This window comes from Vitis vinifera, chromosome 19 (assembly GCF_030704535.1).
Source record: "Vitis vinifera cultivar Pinot Noir 40024 chromosome 19, ASM3070453v1".
NCBI classification, from domain to species: domain Eukaryota; kingdom Viridiplantae; phylum Streptophyta; class Magnoliopsida; order Vitales; family Vitaceae; genus Vitis; species Vitis vinifera.
The window spans coordinates 5399443-5419889 of record NC_081823.1 but is presented as its reverse complement, the minus strand read 5'-3'; the positions used below and the strand labels follow the sequence as shown (position 1 = coordinate 5419889).

The 20447-nt window shown below is 36.9% G+C and overlaps 4 protein-coding genes across 4 annotated transcripts; 2 read left to right on the top strand and 2 right to left on the bottom strand.

The window, feature by feature from the left end:
- Nucleotides 1-125: 125 nt before the first annotated feature.
- On the bottom strand, nt 126-3653 carry LOC100247069 (disease resistance protein At4g27190). Its single transcript, XM_019217436.2, has 2 exons — nt 2201-3653; nt 126-2137 (listed from the first exon to the last, which is right to left on the bottom strand). The coding sequence occupies exons 1-2, from the start codon at nt 3387-3389 to the stop codon at nt 399-401; spliced, it is 2928 nt and encodes a 975-aa protein (XP_019072981.1). The 5' UTR covers nt 3390-3653; the 3' UTR covers nt 126-398.
- Nucleotides 3654-5286: 1633 nt separating this feature from the next.
- Nucleotides 5287-6690, bottom strand: LOC100241936 (probable disease resistance protein At4g27220). Its single transcript, XM_010646097.1, has 3 exons — nt 6418-6690; nt 6083-6319; nt 5287-5931 (listed from the first exon to the last, which is right to left on the bottom strand). The coding sequence occupies exons 1-3, from the start codon at nt 6688-6690 to the stop codon at nt 5287-5289; spliced, it is 1155 nt and encodes a 384-aa protein (XP_010644399.1).
- Nucleotides 6691-8992: 2302 nt separating this feature from the next.
- Nucleotides 8993-12370, top strand: LOC100263996 (disease resistance protein At4g27190). Its single transcript, XM_059735645.1, has 2 exons — nt 8993-10395; nt 10489-12370. The coding sequence occupies exons 1-2, from the start codon at nt 9204-9206 to the stop codon at nt 12132-12134; spliced, it is 2838 nt and encodes a 945-aa protein (XP_059591628.1). The 5' UTR covers nt 8993-9203; the 3' UTR covers nt 12135-12370.
- Nucleotides 12371-16009: 3639 nt separating this feature from the next.
- On the top strand, nt 16010-19321 carry LOC100264056 (probable galacturonosyltransferase 12). The gene is made up of 6 exons (XM_002282601.5): nt 16010-16323; nt 17230-17285; nt 17430-17585; nt 17689-18279; nt 18361-18663; nt 18791-19321. The coding sequence occupies exons 1-6, from the start codon at nt 16113-16115 to the stop codon at nt 19073-19075; spliced, it is 1602 nt and encodes a 533-aa protein (XP_002282637.2). The 5' UTR covers nt 16010-16112; the 3' UTR covers nt 19076-19321.
- The last annotated feature ends 1126 nt before the right edge of the window (nt 19322-20447 follow it).

The following is a 20447-nucleotide window of genomic DNA, read 5'->3' as shown; positions in this document are numbered from 1 at the left end:
ATTTCTTAAAACCAAACATGATCTCAATTTTGTCATATGTCTGTAACTTCTAAGGATTGTGTTAAAGAGAAGTGTATACCTCAGCTTCTTGTTCGAGTTTCCAAGTTTCTATAGCTCAAACTAAGTAGAGGTAATGAATACTAATTATAGATCTCTATAAGTCAGGATCCGATCAACTCCTTATAAACATGGTAAAAGTATTTTGCTAAGGATATAGTGGAAGTAAGAAGGAGAAATGTACAGCACTTAATGCGTCAGAATAAACTATATATGTTAAAGAAAATGAAATAGAAGAGTGATGTACTAGGTGACAGGAGAGCTCACATGATCAATGCCTGGGTTTATGCCCCATAAGAAGAAGCTGTGTTTGAACCACCTTCTCCAAGTTGTCTTCAGAACTAGTAGTAGCTTGGACCTTTGAAAAGAGGCTGGAGAGTGGAGCTGGTAAAGTCATCATCCCACTCCAATTGCTTCCACCACTCCATGTCTCCTCTTATCTCTTTCAAGGTATTTGCACTTTGCTCATTCAGAGGTAGCTTCTTCAGACTTTTACACTCTTCCACATAAATATGCTCTAGATGTTGCCATGTTTCTTCTTGTCTGCTTAAAGTCTTCAATTTGGGAAGCCTTTTGAAGTGTATTTCCCGCAAGTTTGGAGCAACAGGATATGACATTGAGGTCTGCCCTGAACTGTGTATGAACATATCATTCAAATCTTCACACATTTGTAAATCAATTATTTCCAGCTTTTCTAAGGGTTGAGTAAAATCATCACAAGAGAGAAGATACTTTAGTTTCTCACAAACGAGCACCTTCATCACTTTTAGCCTTGAGAATTTGAGTCCAAGAGTCCCGACTAATTCTGAAATGCTCTCTAGGCAATAGAGAGAACTGAGGTAAAGTTCCTCCAGATTTGGAAGTAGGTCATTTGGGGCACAGCATCCTCCTTGTGGCCTAAACCTGACGTTGGAAGATGAAATAGAAAGTGACTTGAGATAAACAAAGACCCCAACACTATCAAACAGATTATTTAACCCCTTGCATGATTCCAGTACAAGAATTGTCGCATATGTTAACAACCATCCACTCAATTTGCCTGACAGATCCAGTCTGGAAAGTAGAACCTCTCTTTCCTCAAAATTTCCATCATTCTTAAAACTATTCATGAACGGAACTCCAGATACTTCCTTCATGAAAAACAATTGGTCTGTCCAAACATAGCATGGAACTCCAGATACACTAATTCTAAAGCTTTTCAATCGTTTCATCCAAGGAGCATATTCCGAAAAGGGATATGTGGAGCCAGTCAAGTCTACCATTAAACCAATTAATCGCTCCAGGCATCCTAGCTCCTCAAGTGTTGCTTTTCCCTCGTTTGTCTCTGTCTTCGGACACCATCTATAGCTACTGTCTCTCATGTCTAGAATCTCTAAACTAGACAACCTTGATACCAATCCTGCTCGGAAGGTTTTCAACCCATCAGTGCATGACAAGTTTAATTCCCGTAAGTTGCTCAGCTGCTCTAGCCCTGCTGGCAATTCCTTGATATTAGTGTAGCTGCAATCAAGCACTTGTAGTTTACTAAGCCGCCCCACAGGGGGTAGTTCATTGAGCCTAACACATTTGCTTAATAAAAGGGCACGAAGTTCACCAAGGTGGATGAGGGAGAGAGGCAATCGCTGGATGCGGGTTTCACTTAGATTCAAGACCCTGAGTGCTTGAAATCCAAGCAGGAATTCCACGGGAACTATCTCAAGGGGGCGATTATTCTGTACAAGTAAAGTGGAGGCCCCTGGGCAAGCTATCTGACGATCAGGCAGCGCTGTTAATTCATTATCCATGAAAGAAATTCTCTTGAGAGACTCTGTCAACTTGGACTCTGGGATTTTGCTCAATCCAATTCCCGATTGAACCAGAGATTTACATTTATCATCCGAGGAGGCAATCCAAATAGCTACATCACGAACTACATCATGAATCTTCACAGTGCGGCTTCTGCCACCATCACCATTTTCCAGCAAGCAACAATCCTGGAGATTTTCAACTAAAGCAACTCCACTTTTGTAGATATCCTCATAGCTTTGTTGTTCATCTACATCTAAAAGCCCTTCCCCCAGCCAGCATTGTACAAGTTCGCCTATATCAATTGAGAAATCCTCAGGATATAAAGAGCAATACAAAAAGCAAGATTGGATGTTACCTTGCAAGGAATCATAACTCCACTTTAAAGGCTTGTAAACCCTATCCTCTACCCCGTAGATGTTATGCGGCACTGACCTTTGCAGCTCCTTCAATGCATACTCCCACAGGTGTTTACTAGTCTTCTTTCGCATGGATGTTCCCATCACATTTATTGCTAAGGGCAATCCTCCACACTCCTTAGTTATTGCCCTCGCAACTGTTTCAACGCCTTCTAAAATGGCTGCCTCCCCTGCATTTTTACAGAACAATTTCCAAGCTTCATCATCGTTTAGGACATGAATGGCAATCTCTTTGTCAGTCTTCATCCCCCGGCAAACATCTAAAAATCTTGTAGTCAATATGATTTTACAAGCCGCGTGGTCTTCAGGTCGGGGAATACCCAAAGCATCCAAATCAATTTCCTTCCAAACATCATCCAGAAGGAGGAGAAACTTTTCTTCCCTCTTCAGTCTTTCACACAATCTGGCAGCCAGACTCTCAGTGCTGTCTTCGGTATTCACCTTCATATTCAATCTCCGAGCAATCTGTGTCTGGATGCTTTTGAGGTCCCAATCCCTGGAGAGGGTGATCCATATGACAAAGCTAAAAGGTGGAGTAGTTGAAGAAGCATCCTTAAGCATGTTGTTCAAATTCTTAACCAGAGTAGTTTTGCCTATTCCTCCCTTACCCCATACCCCAATCGTTCTAACTGCATCATCATTCAGCAGATTCATAATTGTGGCTAAATTTTTGGATGCTGCTGGCTGATGATCAATTGATTCCACAGGCATAAGCTCCACTGCTCTTGCTTGACGATTGGCAGCCAGCAAATTGGCAAGGCAATTTCCACGTACCTCAAGTCTTCGTACCTCCTTCAGTGCCTTTGCCACTTCCCTGCTTTGCAGAAAGAGATTTTTGAAGCCACCACAACACCTCTCTTTGTTGGCTTCTATCTTTGCTTGCATCGGCCTCACTTTACAGCCAGTTTCTTCAACATTTCTCGACCAGTCATTTACTCCTGGAACCGATTCATCGTGGTCCCTGTCCACTGTGGATTTCAGATCGTTTAGACGTTGCAGCTCCTGTTGCAGATGAATATAATTAGACTTGAACGTGAAGGGATTCCCAACTTTGGAGCAGATCAAGCCACAAAGATGTTCAGAAAACGATGATACTGCAGAACTCAGGCATGCAATCACACATTCCATTTGCGGAATTGTGGTAAAGCAAAAAATTAAAATTTTTAAGGCAAGGTTTTGCAGAATGAATGCGACTTTTCAATTCCCAGATCTTTTTGAGGGTCCTTTGTTACAGCATGTTCTGTGTTTGGATTTGGGCACCCAGGAGAGCAGACCCAATTACTCATTGTTAGTTTCCTTGTGGTCTTGACGCGTGGTTCCCCAACCTGTCAGTAGTCTTTTCTTCTATTCATTGTCTGTTATCTTCATGAGTCCACAGCTTCCTTAGCTCATCAGGAACCGCCTCAATTGGATAACATGATCAGCTCGAAAAAGTTGACTAAGATGGGACGAAATAATAACATGCTAATGTATCAGGGCCTTTTTCAAATAAGAATAATTGGGACCCGAAACCCTAAAAAGTTAACTGTGTACTGAGAGTCATGAATTCAAGACAAGGGAAAAAAAAAATTAATCACTCGCGTGGACAGAATGACAATGGCAACATGAGATATATTTGTACTTTTTCTTTACAATAATAAATTTATCATTCTTGAAAAATGAGTTAACAGGCAACTTTATAGGTTGAACTATTATTTGCTTGATAGGGTAAGATGATAATCTTTCAGTGCTCAATGAATGTGAAATTGCTTATTAATGAAATATTTTAATTAGAATGAATAACAAATAAAAAGATTTATCATATCCAGAACTTCAATAATTAAACACTCCAGGGTTATTTTAGTGCATCATATGGGAGGAGTTGTCACCTGTTGTCAAAGTATGCCCAAAGACCTATCTGAAATTCCTTTAAGCAGAGTCTCTTTTTCTGTGAGGGGTTATTGGCCAGTCTTTCAATACTTTTCCAAGAGTGTAAGCATTTCTAAAAGTTCTTTATAGGTTCATGAACATGACCCAACGATCATAGACCCTTCCTCTAGTTAGTGACTTGGCTCCCTTCCTTCAAGTCACTACTAGTAGGATAACATCCTATTAGTCCCTTCTCTTCCTTCTCCTTTCACTTTCTTTCTATCATCTGGTTTAAGGTTCATAAGGGGAGTTGCTACTATAAGACAACTCTGCATTTCTTCGAGCCAATCGTAGCCAAGCTCTAAGACTATTCAAGCTAGCATGGTAATGCTATTAAGAAGGATACCTAGCCAATCTTGAACCAAAGCAGGGAAGTGAAGCCCTCGATTAGCAAATAGCTCCCCATTCCATCCAATAAACTCTTTGCTAGAGTTCAAAGGCCACTTTCTTCACAAGATGTAGAAAGTTTGATTGAATTGTGTATAAAAAGAGAGACGTGTTTATTTTATTTTTTGTAAACAGGTGACATAGACCCTTCCTCAGAGACTTGCCCCCATTGATTAGCCCGACCCAATTCCAATTCAAGTTCTTATTCATAGGAAATGCTTCTTTTACTATAGCTGGTAATGGAAATGCTAAAGTTTTAGCTTGTGTTTTCTTGTCTTCTCTGCCTTGCCCACTCCACCTTATTTGTTGGAGGGAGGATATGATTGTTGAAGTTGAAGTCCTTATTAATCGTAAATTTTCAGAAGGATATTATATTTTTCCTAAAGATAATTTAATTAGTTGGAGTTTCAAGAAACAATTTGCAGTTTTAAGATTGATGAGAAGTATATAACATCAAGATTGAGCATTAATGCCAAATATTGATATCTTGACCTCAAAGTTATTGAAATTTTATGATTTTCCCCTTGTTTTAGGAATTGCATGTTTCCTATCTTATCATTCGATGTGATTAATGTGAGTTTCATATTTCTTGCTTCTAGTATCGTGTTTTATGCATGCAACAAATGCTTGGAATAGATTATCATTGCATAGATGAAAAGTTGTTCATAAGGAAATGGATATTTTTTATATGATGTGTATTAATTAAGTTATGAATATTTTTTGTTAACGGTTACATTCTACAATCTGTCACTCCAAGCTCCTCAATGTGCTCCCATGACTCTGGTTCTCTGCCTCTGCATAAAGTCTTCAACTTGGGAAGCTTGTACAAGTATATTGTCCTCAAGTTTTGAGCAACAGAATATGACGTGGGACTCTGCCCTGGACTGTATATGAATAGATCATGCAAACGTTCACAGTAGTGTAACCTGATTTCTTCCAGGCTTCCCAAGGTTTGAGTAAAATCAGTACTGCAATTGAGAAGATATTTTAATTTGGGACAACCCAATACATGCAATACTCCTAGGCTTGAGAATCTGAGACCAAGATGCACAGCTATTTCTGAAATGCTCTCCAGAGCTGTTAGCTTAATGAGTTTAAGGTGCTCTAAGTTTGGTAGTGGGTCATATTGGGAACCACTTCCTCTCACTGGTGGAAAGGTATAGTCACAATTCGCGACAGAAAGCGACTTCAAACTAGAAAAGCAATCAACACTTCTTGTGACCAAGGTTTCAATGGTCTGATTCAGTCCCCTGATATTAAAGAGGGTAAGAGAGCTTGAATTGGTTAACAAGCACCCAATGCATTCACCAGAGGGATCACCTTTACCCAGTCTCACCTGCCTTTTCTCAAATTTTGTCTTCCTCTGTATCAGTGACTGAACCCACAAAGAATTTGAAGCTTTTCAATCTTCCAATCCAGGGAACATACTCAAAGGAGGGACATGTGGTGCTTTTCAAGTTGATGCATAAACGAATTAATTGCTTCAGGGATTCTAATTCATCAAATGTTGCTTGACCCCCTTCTACCTTTCCCTGTACTCCCCATTTATAGTTACTGTAAGTCATTTCCAGAACCTCTAAACCAGTTAACCCGGACACTACTCCGGCCTGAAAGGTTTGCAACTGCTTGGTGTGTGACAGGTTTAATACCCTTAAATGGCTCAGTTGCTCCATCCCTTCTGGCAATTCCTTGAGACGAGTGTAACTGCAATCAAGCACTTGCAGCCTTCTAAGCCCTCCCAGTGGGGGTAATTCTTCAAGATACTTGCAAGTTGCAACCCATCAAAACGAGCTCAAAGTTCATCGAGTTGAAGAAAGGAATGAGGCAGTCTTGGGATGTGGGTGTCACTTGGATTCAAAACCCTGAGTGCTTTAAGCCCTTGAAAGAATCTCTCTGGAACTATATCAAGGTCTGGATTACCTTGTAGAAGTAAAGTCGACACCTCTGAACACTGTATTTCTCTATCAGGTAATGCTGTTAATTTGTTGTACATGAAAGACATTCTCCGGAGAGACTGTGACAACTCAAATTTTGAAATCTCAGTCAAACTGATTCCTGATCGAGCAAGGGATTTACATCCATCCTCCAGGGAAGATGCGATCCAAATAGCAACATCGCGAACTACATCATGCATTTTCACAGTGGTTTCCTTTGGTTTACCCCTTTCCAACAAACAACAGTCCATCAAATTTTCAACTAAAGCACATCCTCTTTCGTAGATATCTGTGTACTATCAATGAAGCCTTCTGCCAACCAATATTGTACAAGGTCTCTCACATCAATGGAGAAGTCCTCCACAAAAAAAGAGCAATACAGGAAGCAAGACTTGAGATCCTTACCTGGTAATGAATCGTAACTCTACTTTAAGGACTTGTAAACCTTATCCTCAACTCCTTTGATATTGTGCGACACTGATTTCTGCAGTTCATTTAAGGCATCCTCCCAGAGCGCTGTCATAGTCTTTTCCCTCATAGATGTTCCCATGACAGCTATTGCAAATGGCAATCCACCGCATTCTCTAGAAACTGCCTCTGCATATGGTTTAATATGCTCTAAGGTGGCTACCTTGCCTGCATGGTCAGAAAACAATTCCCAAGCTTCACCCTCATTTAGGACATCCATTTTAACTGCTTCATCAGTCTTCATCTGCAGACAAACATCCAAAACCGAGTTGTCAATATAATCTTACAACCGGTATAAACTTCAGGCTGTGGGACACCCAAAGCATCCAAATCAATTCCCTTCCAAACATCATCCAGAACGAGGAGAAACCTGTTTTGCTGCTTCAGCCTCCTATGCAATTTGATAGCGAAACTCTCAATGCTTTCATCCATATTCAATCTGTCAGAAATTTGTGTTTGATCTTTTTCAAGTCCAACTTCTTTGACACTGTAGTCCATATGACAATGTCTGGAAGTGATGTCAAAAAAGGATTACTGAGCTTGTTGTTCAAGTTCTTTACCTGAGTAGTTTTGCCCACTCCCCCCATGCCCCAAACACCAATCCTCCTGACTCCGTCATCATTCAACAGATTTATAATTTTGGCTAAATTCTCTGATGCTGTTTTTTGATGTTCAATTAACTGTCCAGGAATATACTCCACTCTTCTTTCTGGACCCTTTACTGCAGCCACCATGCTGGTGCCTACTTGATGAAGTCTATGAACCTTTCTCAGCTTTTCTGCTACTTCCTTGTTATGCAGACAGCAATTGAAGAAACCTCCACAACAGTTTTGCTCGTTGGATGCTATGCCTACACGCATGGAATTCACTTCATTCTCAATCTCTTCAACCTTTACAATCCACCCTCTGGCTACCGATCCATCAAGTTCATTTTCCACTTGGTTTCTCACATCTTGTAGAAGTCCCATCTCCTTCTCAATATCATTGACATCCATTTGGAATCGGAAAGCATTCTTAATTTTAGAATAGACAAAGCCAGAGACTCCGAAAAGCTCCTGCAACTAGTAGACCCATTACAGCAGTCACGATTTCCATGGCAGAATGTTGGTAAAAAAGAAGCTATAAAAATTTGGAAAGCAAGAAAAATTGTGGAAGAAAACAATTTGCAGAGATAATGCAATTCTTGTTTTGTGATGTGCATTTGTTTGTTTTTGTTTCACTTTTCTCGTTGTTGATGTCATCCTAGAAAATCTTCTTGGTTTTCCACAGAACCATCTTTTGGACAGCAGGCCGGCTGGCAGCTATGGGGCTGGATCCAACAATGCGCTTACCCAATTCTAGAGAGTAATCCGAGAGGTGTTGGTCGGCCTGTCCCTGCCCAGCCCACCTTGCAGCTCTAGCCAAATCATAGATATTTACTTTTCAAACTTGTAAGATAAGCTGTAAACCACAGTTTCAAGAAGTTAGAATCTTGCCTAGCTATCACCATTAGCTCCAAAGGCAAGCCTAACCCAAACATGAACTCAACTTGTAGCATCATTTTAAATTAATTGAATCCCAGCCAATTTAAACTTACCAAAGATTTGAGTTTACTTCTTTAAAGAATTATATATAAGAGATCATTCAATGGGGCTGAGTATTCATTGTTACTTAATAGGATTAATTAGTCTTGTTGAATTACTACAATGAACTAAGTTTGTTCAAAGATTATGCAATTAATTGAAGAACACTTTTTAGCAAATAATCCTTATAAATTATTGAACACAAGAACACGATGGTAAAATAAACTATATACAAAGGTATATATGATTTTGACATGGTTCAACTAACTATGTCTATATCTATAGATGAGAGGAGAGTATATTAATATACCATAAAAAATATTATAGAAAACATAAATCAAATACCACTATTGAATCTTGAAACATCCTAATTTTTCCTATCTAATATTATAACAATGGCATGAATATAGAAAATATTTGTAGTCATCACTGAAGAAGGCCAGCATGGTCCCCATCTGAAGCTTCGCTAGGCTGGCGTCTCTAGCTTTTCTTTGTTTTATTCGGCAACTACCCACCGCTGTACAATTTTGAATGATAATGCCGCGTTAGTCAAAGCAAATTCCTACAATCAGTATGAAAACATGGCTTTCTCTATCATTCATAGCACTGGGAAAACTTCGCAATCTTTCTGAAAATCCTTGCCTTCAGAATTAACTCTTCTTCTCTTCTGCTATAATCCACCAATGGAATTCGTGGCTTCAGTATTGGGGTCAGTAGTTGCAGAAGCTTGTCGACATCTTTGTGGGTTTCCCTGTTCTAAATTTAGTAATCCCTTCAAATTCAAATCAAACGTTAATGATCTCGAAAAGGAGATTCAGCATCTAACTGATCTGAGATCTGAAGTGGAAAATGAGTTTAATTTTGAGTCGGTTTCAACGACACGAGTAATTGAGTGGCTTACGGCGGTTGGAGGGGTAGAGAGTAAGGTTAGTTCAACGACAACAGATTTATCAGCCAACAAAGAGAAGTGTTACGGTGGATTTGTAAATTGCTGTCTGCGTGGTGGGGAAGTGGCAAAGGCCCTCAAGGAGGTACGAAGACTTCAAGCCGATGGAAATTCCATCGCCAACATGGTCGCTGCCCATGGTCAATCAAGAGCAGTGGAGCACATACCAGCCCAATCAATTGAAGATCAACCAACAGCTTCCCAAAATTTGGCCAAAATTTTGCATCTTCTGGAGGATGGTGTTGGGAGTATAGGCGTTTGGGGTATGGGGGGAGTGGGCAAAACCACTCTGGTAAAGAACTTGAACAACAAGCTCGGGAATTCTTCTTCAACCCCACCTTTTGGCATGGTCATATGGGTTACTGTGTCCAAGCAGCTGGACTTGATGAGGATCCAAACCCGAATTGCTGAGAGATTGAGCATGGGAGTGGACAAGAATGATAGCACGGAGAATGTGGCTATTAAATTGCATCGGAGGCTGAAGCAGCAAAACAAGTTTCTCCTCATTCTGGATGATGTTTGGGAGGGAATTGATTTGGATGCTTTGGGTGTCCCACGGCCTGAAGTTCATCCGGGTTGTAAGATCATACTGACAACTCGATTTAGAGACGTTTGTCGAGAGATGAAGACTGATGTAGAATTTAAAATGAATGTCCTAAATGACGCAGAAGCTTGGTATTTGTTCTGTAAAAGCGCAGGCAAGGTGGCCACCTTACGACATATCAAGCCATTAGCAAAGGCAGTAGCTAAAGAATGTGGTGGATTGCCCTTGGAAATAATTATCATGGGGACATCTATGAGGGGAAAAACAAAGGTTGAGCTCTGGAATAATTCCTTGAACCAACTTCAAAGTTCACTGCCATATAGCATCAAAGGAATCGAGGCTAAGGTTTATAGGCCCTTAAAGTGGAGCTACGACTCCTTGCAAGGTAAGGATATCAAGCATTGCTTCCTATATTGTGCTTTGTTTCCTGAGGATTTCTCAATTGAAATAAGTGAACTTGTACAATGCTGGTGGGCAGAAGGTCTCATAGATAATCAAAAGAACTATGATGATATACACAATACGGGAATTGCTTTGGTTGAATCTTTGAAGGACTGTTGTTTGCTGGAAGATGGTGACTTTAAGGACACTGTGAAAATGCATGATGTAGTTCGTGATGTTGCCTTATGGATTGCATCCTCCTTGGAGGATGAATGTAAATCCCTCGTTCGCTCGGGAGTGAGCTTGAGTCATATTTCACCAGTTGAATTATCGGGGCCCCTCAAGAGAGTTTCTTTCATGCTCAACAGTTTAAAAAGTCTACCCAATTGTGTGATGCAGTGTTCAGAGGTATCAACTTTGCTTCTACAAGATAATCCCCTGCTTCGCAGAGTTCCAGAGGACTTTTTTGTGGGATTTCTGGCGCTCAAGGTCTTGAATATGAGCGGGACCCATATCCGTAGGCTGCCTCTTTCCCTTCTCCAACTTGGACAACTCCACAGTCTTCTTTTACGGGATTGCATTTATCTTGAAGAATTGCCCCCACTGGGAAGCCTTAATAGACTGCAAGTGCTCGACTGTAATGGCACTGGTATTAAGGAGTTGCCAAATGAGATGGAACAGTTGAGCAACTTAAGGGTATTAAACCTGTCACGAACTGACTACTTGAAAACTATTCAAGCAGGGGTAGTATCAGAGTTGTCCGGGCTAGAGATTCTAGACATGACCCATAGTAATTACAAATGGGGTGTGAAAGAGGGACAGGCATCATTGGAGGAGCTAGGATGCCTTGAGCAGTTAATTTTTTGTTCAATTGGGTTGGATAGAAACACCTGTACTGCCTCGGAGGAGCTTGTTTGGATAACAAAATTGAAACGCTTCCAATTTCTTATGGGCTCAACCGATTCCATGATTGACAAACGAACCAAATACAAGGAAAGGGTAGTGATCTTCAGTGATCTTGATCTCTCTGGAGAAAGGATTGGAGGGTGGTTAACTCATGTGGATGCCCTGGATTTGGATTCTTGCTGGGGACTAAATGGGATGCTTGAAACCTTGGTCACAAACAGCGTTGGTTGCTTTTCTTGTTTGAAGAAACTGACCATTTCCCATTCTTACAGCAGCTTTAAGCCCGCAGAAGGACATGGTGCTCAGTATGACCTGCTACCTAATCTAGAGGAGATTCACCTTCATTTTCTCAAACATTTACATAGCATTTCAGAATTAGTTGATCATCTTGGACTAAGATTCTCAAAACTAAGAGTCATGGAGGTAACCCGCTGCCCCTACTTAGACCATCTCCTCGATTGTGGTGGTGTTATTTTAACCTTAGAGAACCTGGAAGACCTAAAGGTATCGTCCTGTCCCGAGGTAGTTGAGCTCTTCAAATGCAGTTCACTATCGAACTCAGAGGCCGATCCAATTGTTCCTGGCCTACAGAGAATAAAGTTGACAGACCTTCCCAAATTAAATAGCTTAAGCAGACAACGGGGGACATGGCCGCATCTAGCTTATGTTGAAGTGATAGGTTGTGACAGCCTCAAGAAATTACCTCTCAGTAAGAGAAGTGCAAATGCCCTGAAAGAAATAGTAGGCGAATTGGAGTGGTGGAACCGATTGGAGTGGGATCGGATTGATATCCAGTCCAAACTTCAGCCCTTTTTTAAAGAACAGAGGCCATACTGATGACAAGTTGAAGAGGAAGTTTTAGGGAGATGATAAGGGGCTATGAGACTATGAGTTCTATCCAGGCCATTGGTCTGGTGAGCTGCTCTTGTTAGAAAATTGTTGCCTCATTTCAGCTTTCTTGTTCAGTTCCTTTCGTTGTTTATGGTTGTTGTTTGTGATTGTTAACTTGTGCCTATTTCAGAGACTATGTCTATTTGCACATTGCTTATTTAGGGGTATCTTCTTGGGCTGTCTAGAGGTTGTCACTTCAAGCTAGGAAATCATAAATGCATTCTTCATAAGCATGGAGCAATGCTATATATGTTGTGTCTCAAATTTTTATATGTAATCTTATAAATAATGGAAGTTATTAAAAATATGTCCATAAACATTTTAGGTCACCAAGGGGGAAAGGTTTTGAAATGGGAAGGTGCTTGTAAAGACTATACATATTAAATAGAGATGAAAAAAAATAAGAAACATTCTAAAAAGCCAAATGACTTGCGAATCAATGTATAATATGAGTGTTTTTGAATTACGATTTTTTTAAGGACAAAAATGGTCTCTAAAGAAATAACCAAATTACTTAATATTGTACAAAATTATACTTATACTTCATGACATAATTTCAATGTTCGGAATTATAGATACTTTCAAAGATACTTTCGGTGTTTGACCCTAATACTACTTATTATGTAAATGAAAGCTCTAATGCAACTTGTGTGAGAGTTAACCTCAATAGCTTCTCTCTAATACTATTTTTTATGCTAGAAAAAAGTCGAACACAATAGAGACATGTATAATGGAAGGAAAGAAAATCAACTTAATGAAATTTGATCTAAGATAAAAATTAAAGTAAATTGTCTCAAATTCCTATTTAAAATATACTCTTTTTAGTTATATAAGGTATTTCATATATTAGTATTTTTTTTTGTAAAAGTGTAAATCTTTATTGACAAATATATTCATTCCCAAAGTATTTTTCATATTTTCAATTATTTCTTAGAATACCCTATTAAAAAATTTTAGATTTATTTTTAAAAATAACTATTTTTTAAACAAATTCTCAAAAAAATATTTTTAATCCAAAATTTATAAAGATTATATCTCGTTCACAAAAAGTAATTAGAAAATAAAAATATATATAAAGGAAAATAATTTTTTAATGTTTTGTCATAATATGAAAATATTAAAGAAAATCAAATATAATTAAAATTAATTAAAAATTTATGTATTTTAAAATTATTTAATCTTTATATGGAATAATTAAAATAAGTTAAATAAATTTAAAATAGTATATAAAAATAATTTATTTTTTATTTTCTTTTAGTCTTTCTTTTCTTATATTTTTCCTCTTTATTTTTTTCCTTTATATTTTCCCTTAAATTTTTTGAGAATCAAACATAAAAAAATAAATAAATAAATAAATAAAATGTATTTTTTAATTAAAAATTTACTTTAAAAAACAATTACCATAGCCCTAGATTCTGAATTTGTTGAAGATTTAGACATATGCATGATTTGGTAGATTAAATGTTTAATACTAGGTGTTGCTGTGGTAATATCCAATTTCTAATTACAATTAATTCCATTAGACCTAGTGTAGTCTCACTCATAAAAATTTGTGTAGAAGCAATTAAAAAAATAGATGAATCTTGAATTAAATGGAAAGAGGTTAGAATCAAATGATGAACAAATTAGGAAAAAATGTGTTTTCATTTATTTATGTAAAAATAATTATAAAATATAAATTTTTTTAAAATAATTGAGGTTTCATACACTCATCAATCAAATGTAATACATATATCATTAAAATGTCGTACTTGAATGGTTAAAGGTCACATATTTGACCAAAAAATACATAAAATACTAATTATTTTAGATAAATATTTAAAAAATTTATTTTATAAATTTGAGTTCCTATTTTATCTTATATATATATATATATATAGATGTATAAAAATGCACTTTTCCTAACAAATTATTCATGTGATAAATTTCTCGTACCGATTGATATTAGACCTTTTAAGTTATACTTCATTGACCTTTTAAGTTATACTTCATTGGCCGCGGCTACAAGTCCTTTGAGCTATCCCTCTCCATAATCATCTCATTAAATCACACTTTAAACTTTCAAAAGTAAACTAGTACTTTGCCAAAGATTGTCCCACAATATTTTTCAAAAAAAAAAAAAAATAGAAAAGAATACCAGCTGAAAAGGATTATATTAGTTAAGCATAAGTATTTGTTTGTCGCGTGGAAAATGATGCTTATTGTAACATTAATTCTAAAAATGGTTATTGTAACATTAATTCTAAAAATGGAATTCCTATGTTTACGTGGTAGGTCGTGCGGTGTAGAAACCTTGAAAGCAATGCAACAAGAATGGTGGGGGAAAATGACGGCCACATATGTTCCTCTAGTCAATGATGCCCATATCATAGTCATTCTTTGTCTTGTTCTCACCTTTGCAGATCTATATATATATAATTATATATACTACAACATAAAATTAATAAAGGATTAAATTACAAAAATAAAATAATAAATTATTGATGTGAAATGATACATAACCTACTGTGTTTTAAAGTATTGTTATGAAATAACGAGAATAAGTAATAAAAAACAAAATAAATAAAAATAAATAAATTTACATGAAAAATCCTAATTAAAAAAGTCAGGAGAAAAAAAAAAGCCATTATGTCAAAAAATACTAACAACTATTGTATAAACATAATCATCATAATCCTACAAATCAGGTTTCGACTCAATCGATACCATCACAAACCTTCAAAAAAATCTCATAATTTTATATTTACCATATATATTGCAACATAAGCTTTTTGGGTCGAAGCAAGTAAATTTCGGATTACCAAGTTCTAATAAATGTTGTAATAAAATTTATGTGACATTTAAAAGTGTTTTTGAATATTTGAAATTGTTTTTATAAGAATTTAAAAGTTTAATAAAAATTCTAAAAATTATTTTGGGAATCTATATAATTAATATTAAAAGTGTTTTAATCATAATCATTAATAAAGCCCTTATTATTATTTAATTAAAAAATTAGTCATAGTTCACATTTTAAGTAAACTTTGCAAGTGATGGATGGTCTTAACTTAATTCTAAAACAAGGGTTGTATCCATTAACTGCTTTAATCAGCATGTCACTATAAAACAAAAGCCAAGAGGAATTAATGATAAGTTTTGAAGTTAAACTTTTTACCAAATAACGCACAAATATTTTTAATTTGGTAAACTAGTGATTTTTAAAAATATTTTTAAAATTTTTTAAATATTAAAATAACTAAAAACACTTTTTAAAATTATTGTTAAACATATTCTAAAAATCCTGATAAAAATTAAGTATTAAAAAATTTTGAAATTTCTACTTTTCTTGGGAAAATGAGAAAAATATGAGTCCTAAGATTGCTGTAAATTCACTCTATGCCAAGAACCCTCAAGCCCAGCCCCATCGCCCTGCTTGTGGGTCATTTTCCATTTAGAAAATCTGTACCGTCAAAGCTCCTCAAAAGTTCATAATTCTACTCTCTCTACTCTACAAACCTCATGTGGAGGAAAAGCTAAGCAATATATATACCAAACACCCCCTTCCCATCTCCAATTTTTCTCCCTCTCTCAACCTCCCTCCTTCAATCCCAAGCCAATCAATCACCATTGCTACAAAAAACAAACCACTTAAGCCTCTCCTCTTAGTCCCATGTCTCTTTCCCCTTAACAACCCTTCTTCCTCTCTCTCCTGTAAAATAATGTATACCCCACATTGTAAGCCTTGATATATATCTAGCCTAAATGCTAAGCAAGGTTAGGTGACTGATAGCAACTTCAAACAACATCCAAACCTTCCTTTTACAGCATACCCTTTCCATGGTTTTTCACAACTCAGCTCACTTCTTCTCTGGGTAATTGCCCGATACCACAATACCACCAACCCAGAAGGACTCGTTTGCCTAGCTAGCTAGCTATCTAGCAACAATGCAGCTCCACATATCGCCCAGTTTGCGGCATGTAACTGTGCTGCCTGGGAAAGGAGTGAGGGAATTCATCAAAGTGAAGGTTGGTTCGAGGCGGGTTTCGTATAGGATGGTGTTTTACTCCCTTCTCTTCTTCACATTTCTTCTGAGGTTCGTCTTCGTTTTGACAGCAGTGGACACCATTGACGGGGAAACCAAGTGCTCTACCATAGGTACATACTCTTGCTTTATTCTCTGTCTTCTTCACTTCATCATTACTAGTTTTTTCAGAGTTTCAGAAGAATATGCATGTGTTCTGTTAGCAAAATGGCCGCAAATATGAGAAAATTTAGTCCGGAAAATGAATCATTTTCTCGAGAAACTGTTAATATCAGTGGTGAAATATTTCATTGATGAAGGAAAGATGCCTAGGAGATATCTACCTGTATAATTCTTCCTCACTAGAGATAAAATCATTGTAACCACCACTATGTAGCTTGATCTCTTTGCATAAAAAATGTCCTCGAAAGAGCTGTTCAAATATTGAATTTTACATTGGAAATGAAGGAGAGAATATACAATTGGTTGTGCTGATCCTCTCCCTCTCTCTCTCTCTCTCTCTCTCTGAAAACTGTCTACAATTATATGAAGAAAAAAACCCAATTGACATAAAATAAGTTTATGGAGAGTGAGAAGAGAAAAGCTCACAGAGAGATGGCCTCACTTAGTATTTTGAATATATAAAAAATTCATTCTAATTTCATAATTCATATTTTTTATTTTATCTATTTATATTCATTTTTTTTAATACTAATAAAAATATTTTAAAAAAGAAACCATGTGAATGTCATGACTAAAATAAAATTACTATTTAACAAATTCAAAATATTAAATGAAACCCGTCCAAATAATAAACTCTAACATATCATGTTGATGAAACCCAATTCTTGCTCCACCAACCCTTAGGTACCCACCCCACCTTTTTCAGAAATACCCGAAATGCCCTTACATTTTGAAGATGAAAATAAAAAGATTTATGATGAAACGACACATCATTGTACAGTACTAATTAATTATTATATTAAATATAGCAATTATAACTGTTATTGACTTGATCTTAATTTTTGGTGGCATGATAGGTTGCTTGGGGAAAAGACTAGGACCGAGGATTTTGGGAGGAAGGCATGAATCACCTGTAATCTCCTAATCCACGTTCTTTTTTTCTCCTAAGAACTATATGCATCCAATCATTTCCTTCACAGTTTCTCCACTTACTTTAATCTTGTGAAGTGGAATTGAAGAAAGCGAAGTAATTTAAAGTTGTTTGATTTGTGAGAAGGTCCCAGAAGTGATGTATCAAATACTAGATGAACCTGCAAGTAAAGATGAAATTCAAGGGAGGGATGATATCCCTCAGACGTTGGAAGAGTTCACGGCTGAAGTGAAGGAAAGCAGATCAGATGCAAGGGCATTTGCTATTAAACTTAGAGCCATGGTACTGCTATTCCCCATCTCAATTAAATTTCCTTTAAATTATTTTGCTGATGAGTTCGGATTTGGTCACGATAGTTTAACATGGGAAACTTGAATTTTCTCAGGTGACACTGCTTGAACAAAGGACAAGAACGGCTAAAATCCAAGAATACCTATACAGGCATGTGGCGTCCAGCAGCATACCAAAGCAGCTCCACTGCCTTGCTCTAAGACTAGCCAACGAGCACTCAACCAATGCCAACGCCCGCCTCCAGCTCCCCTCTGCAGAGCTCGTCCCCTATCTCGTTGATAACTCCTACTTCCACTTTGTCCTCGCCTCTGATAATATCCTTGCTGCCTCTGTTGTGGCCTCATCTCTCATACGCAATGCGCTACGCCCCCATAAAGTTGTTCTACACATTATCACAGACAGGAAAACTTACTCCCCCATGCAGGCATGGTTCTCTTTGCACCCTTTATCGCCTGCGATAATTGAGGTCAAGGGGCTGCATCACTTTGATTGGTTTACAAAAGGAAAGGTCCCGGTTTTGGAAGCTATGGAGAAGGATCAGCGCGTAAGGTCTCAGTTTAGAGGCGGGTCTTCAGCCATTGTGGCAAATAATACTGAGAAACCTTATGTCATTGCAGCAAAGTTGCAAGCTCTTAGTCCGAAGTATAATTCAGTGATGAATCACATCAGGATACATCTACCTGAGGTAAAGGAGTTATTAATATAACCTTAACCTATTTCTGTATAATGCTTACTTGGTTTTGAACTTTTATTCTTTCGTCTGCAGTTGTTTCCTAGTCTTAACAAGATAGTGTTCCTCGACGATGACATCGTGGTTCAAACTGATCTTACACCTCTGTGGGACATTGACATGGAAGGGAAAGTGAATGGTGCAGTGGAAACTTGTCGGGGAGATGATAAATTTGTTATGTCCAAGAGGCTGAAGAGCTATTTGAACTTCTCACATCCTTTGATAGCAAAGAATTTTGATCCAAATGAATGTGCTTGGGCTTACGGCATGAACATATTTGACCTAGAGGCTTGGAGGAAGACCAACATAAGCCGCACATACCATAGCTGGCTTCAAGAGGTATGCATTTGTTTCTGTCCACATTAGGCCTCAAAAATTGATTTGGGTCGTAAGTACTATTATCTGAAAGTGACAATACATTCATCATTCATAGTTTTGGAAATTGACTACATTGTTTTGAATGCAGAACTTGAAATCAGACCTCAGTTTGTGGCAATTGGGCACATTACCACCAGGCCTAATAGCATTCCATGGCCATGTACACGTTATAGATCCCTTCTGGCACATGCTGGGACTAGGGTACCAAGACAATACAAGTCTAGCAGATGCTGAAAGCGCCGGGGTGGTCCATTTTAATGGAAGAGCGAAGCCATGGCTTGAGATCGCGTTCCCACAGCTAAGGCCACTGTGGGCAAAGTATGTCGACTTCTCTGACAAATTCATCAAGAGTTGTCACATTAGGGCATCTTGATGACGGGATTGATTGATGATTATGTTGACAATATTGATGATAAAACCTTTGCTTTGTGTATGTTACAAAAAAGAAAGCAAAGCAAGAGAGAGTCCTCTCAACTTCAAGGCCTACAATGCTAAGACATGAGAGATGATAACAGCAAGAGGATAGAGTTCTTGTGAACTCTCCATTTTTCTTTTCTTCATTTTTATTTGTACTTTTTATGGGAATGAAATATACCGTTTTTTTCTTACTTACCCAAAACTGTGATTGAAGTTCTCAGAGTATATTGTCTTGGTATTTATCAAGCTTTAGACAGCTAACACATTAAACTTGCTAAGCGCTTTCCCAATTCTAGTTTGCTAGCCTCTCTATTAGAAGGAAGCTTTAATGCCACTTTGTTGGAGCAACTTGGTTGATAGGGTTGATAGAGAAACACACATAACTACGAAAAAAAATTGGGAAGATTTAGAACTTCATTATATTCTATCAGTTTCGCTTATTCAAACATTACACAATCTCGTATTTATAAATACTTAAATCGTGTAAAATAAAAAGTCATAAAAATAAGATATAGAAACCTTCTAAAACTTAATAACTCGAAAATAAAAATTAAAATAACCTATCAAAAATAAAATATTCTCTCTAATTTTAAGATTTTGAAAGTGTTTAAATCAAGTATACTTTTCAATATACCCCTTAAATTTGATCTATGATTCCAAGTAGCATCTTTAACCTTCTAAAATCTTCAAACTTGAGAAATTTGATAAAAATATTCATAATTTAATCTTGAGATTATACAAATTTTTATTTCACTTCCTTCTTCATAATACACTCTAATAAAATATAATTGGTTGGACTTGAAAATTTAACTAGCTCCCATATCAAAATACAATTGAACCATCAGTCCAACCATCAACTTGATCAAATCTAGGAGATTTTCAACCATCAACTTGAGTTGTTTTTTTTTTTTTTGGATCAAATAGGCTTTCGCTGCACATTAATTTTGTAATCAATGTGGGATGGATTAGTGTAGAAAAATGGTGGTAATCGAGCCTAGGTTGCTGACAAATTCCACTAGGATATTTATAAACTTTGCAAAAATTAATTGACCAAGTCTGGTTTATTTTACATATTTATCCTCATAATCATTTATCAATTATAAAAGACAAAATATTATTAAAATTTAAAATTATATATTTATAATATCATTATGAATAGAGTAATTTTTTTAATTTAATAATCACTACAATTATGAAAATATGGATAAAGAAATTGTAGTGGTATTGTGATAAAAAGTATTAATAATAAATATTTTAAGGTTAATTTCTTTAAAATATTTGTTTAAATAGATATCTCGAATTATCTATAATATATTCTTTGCATTATC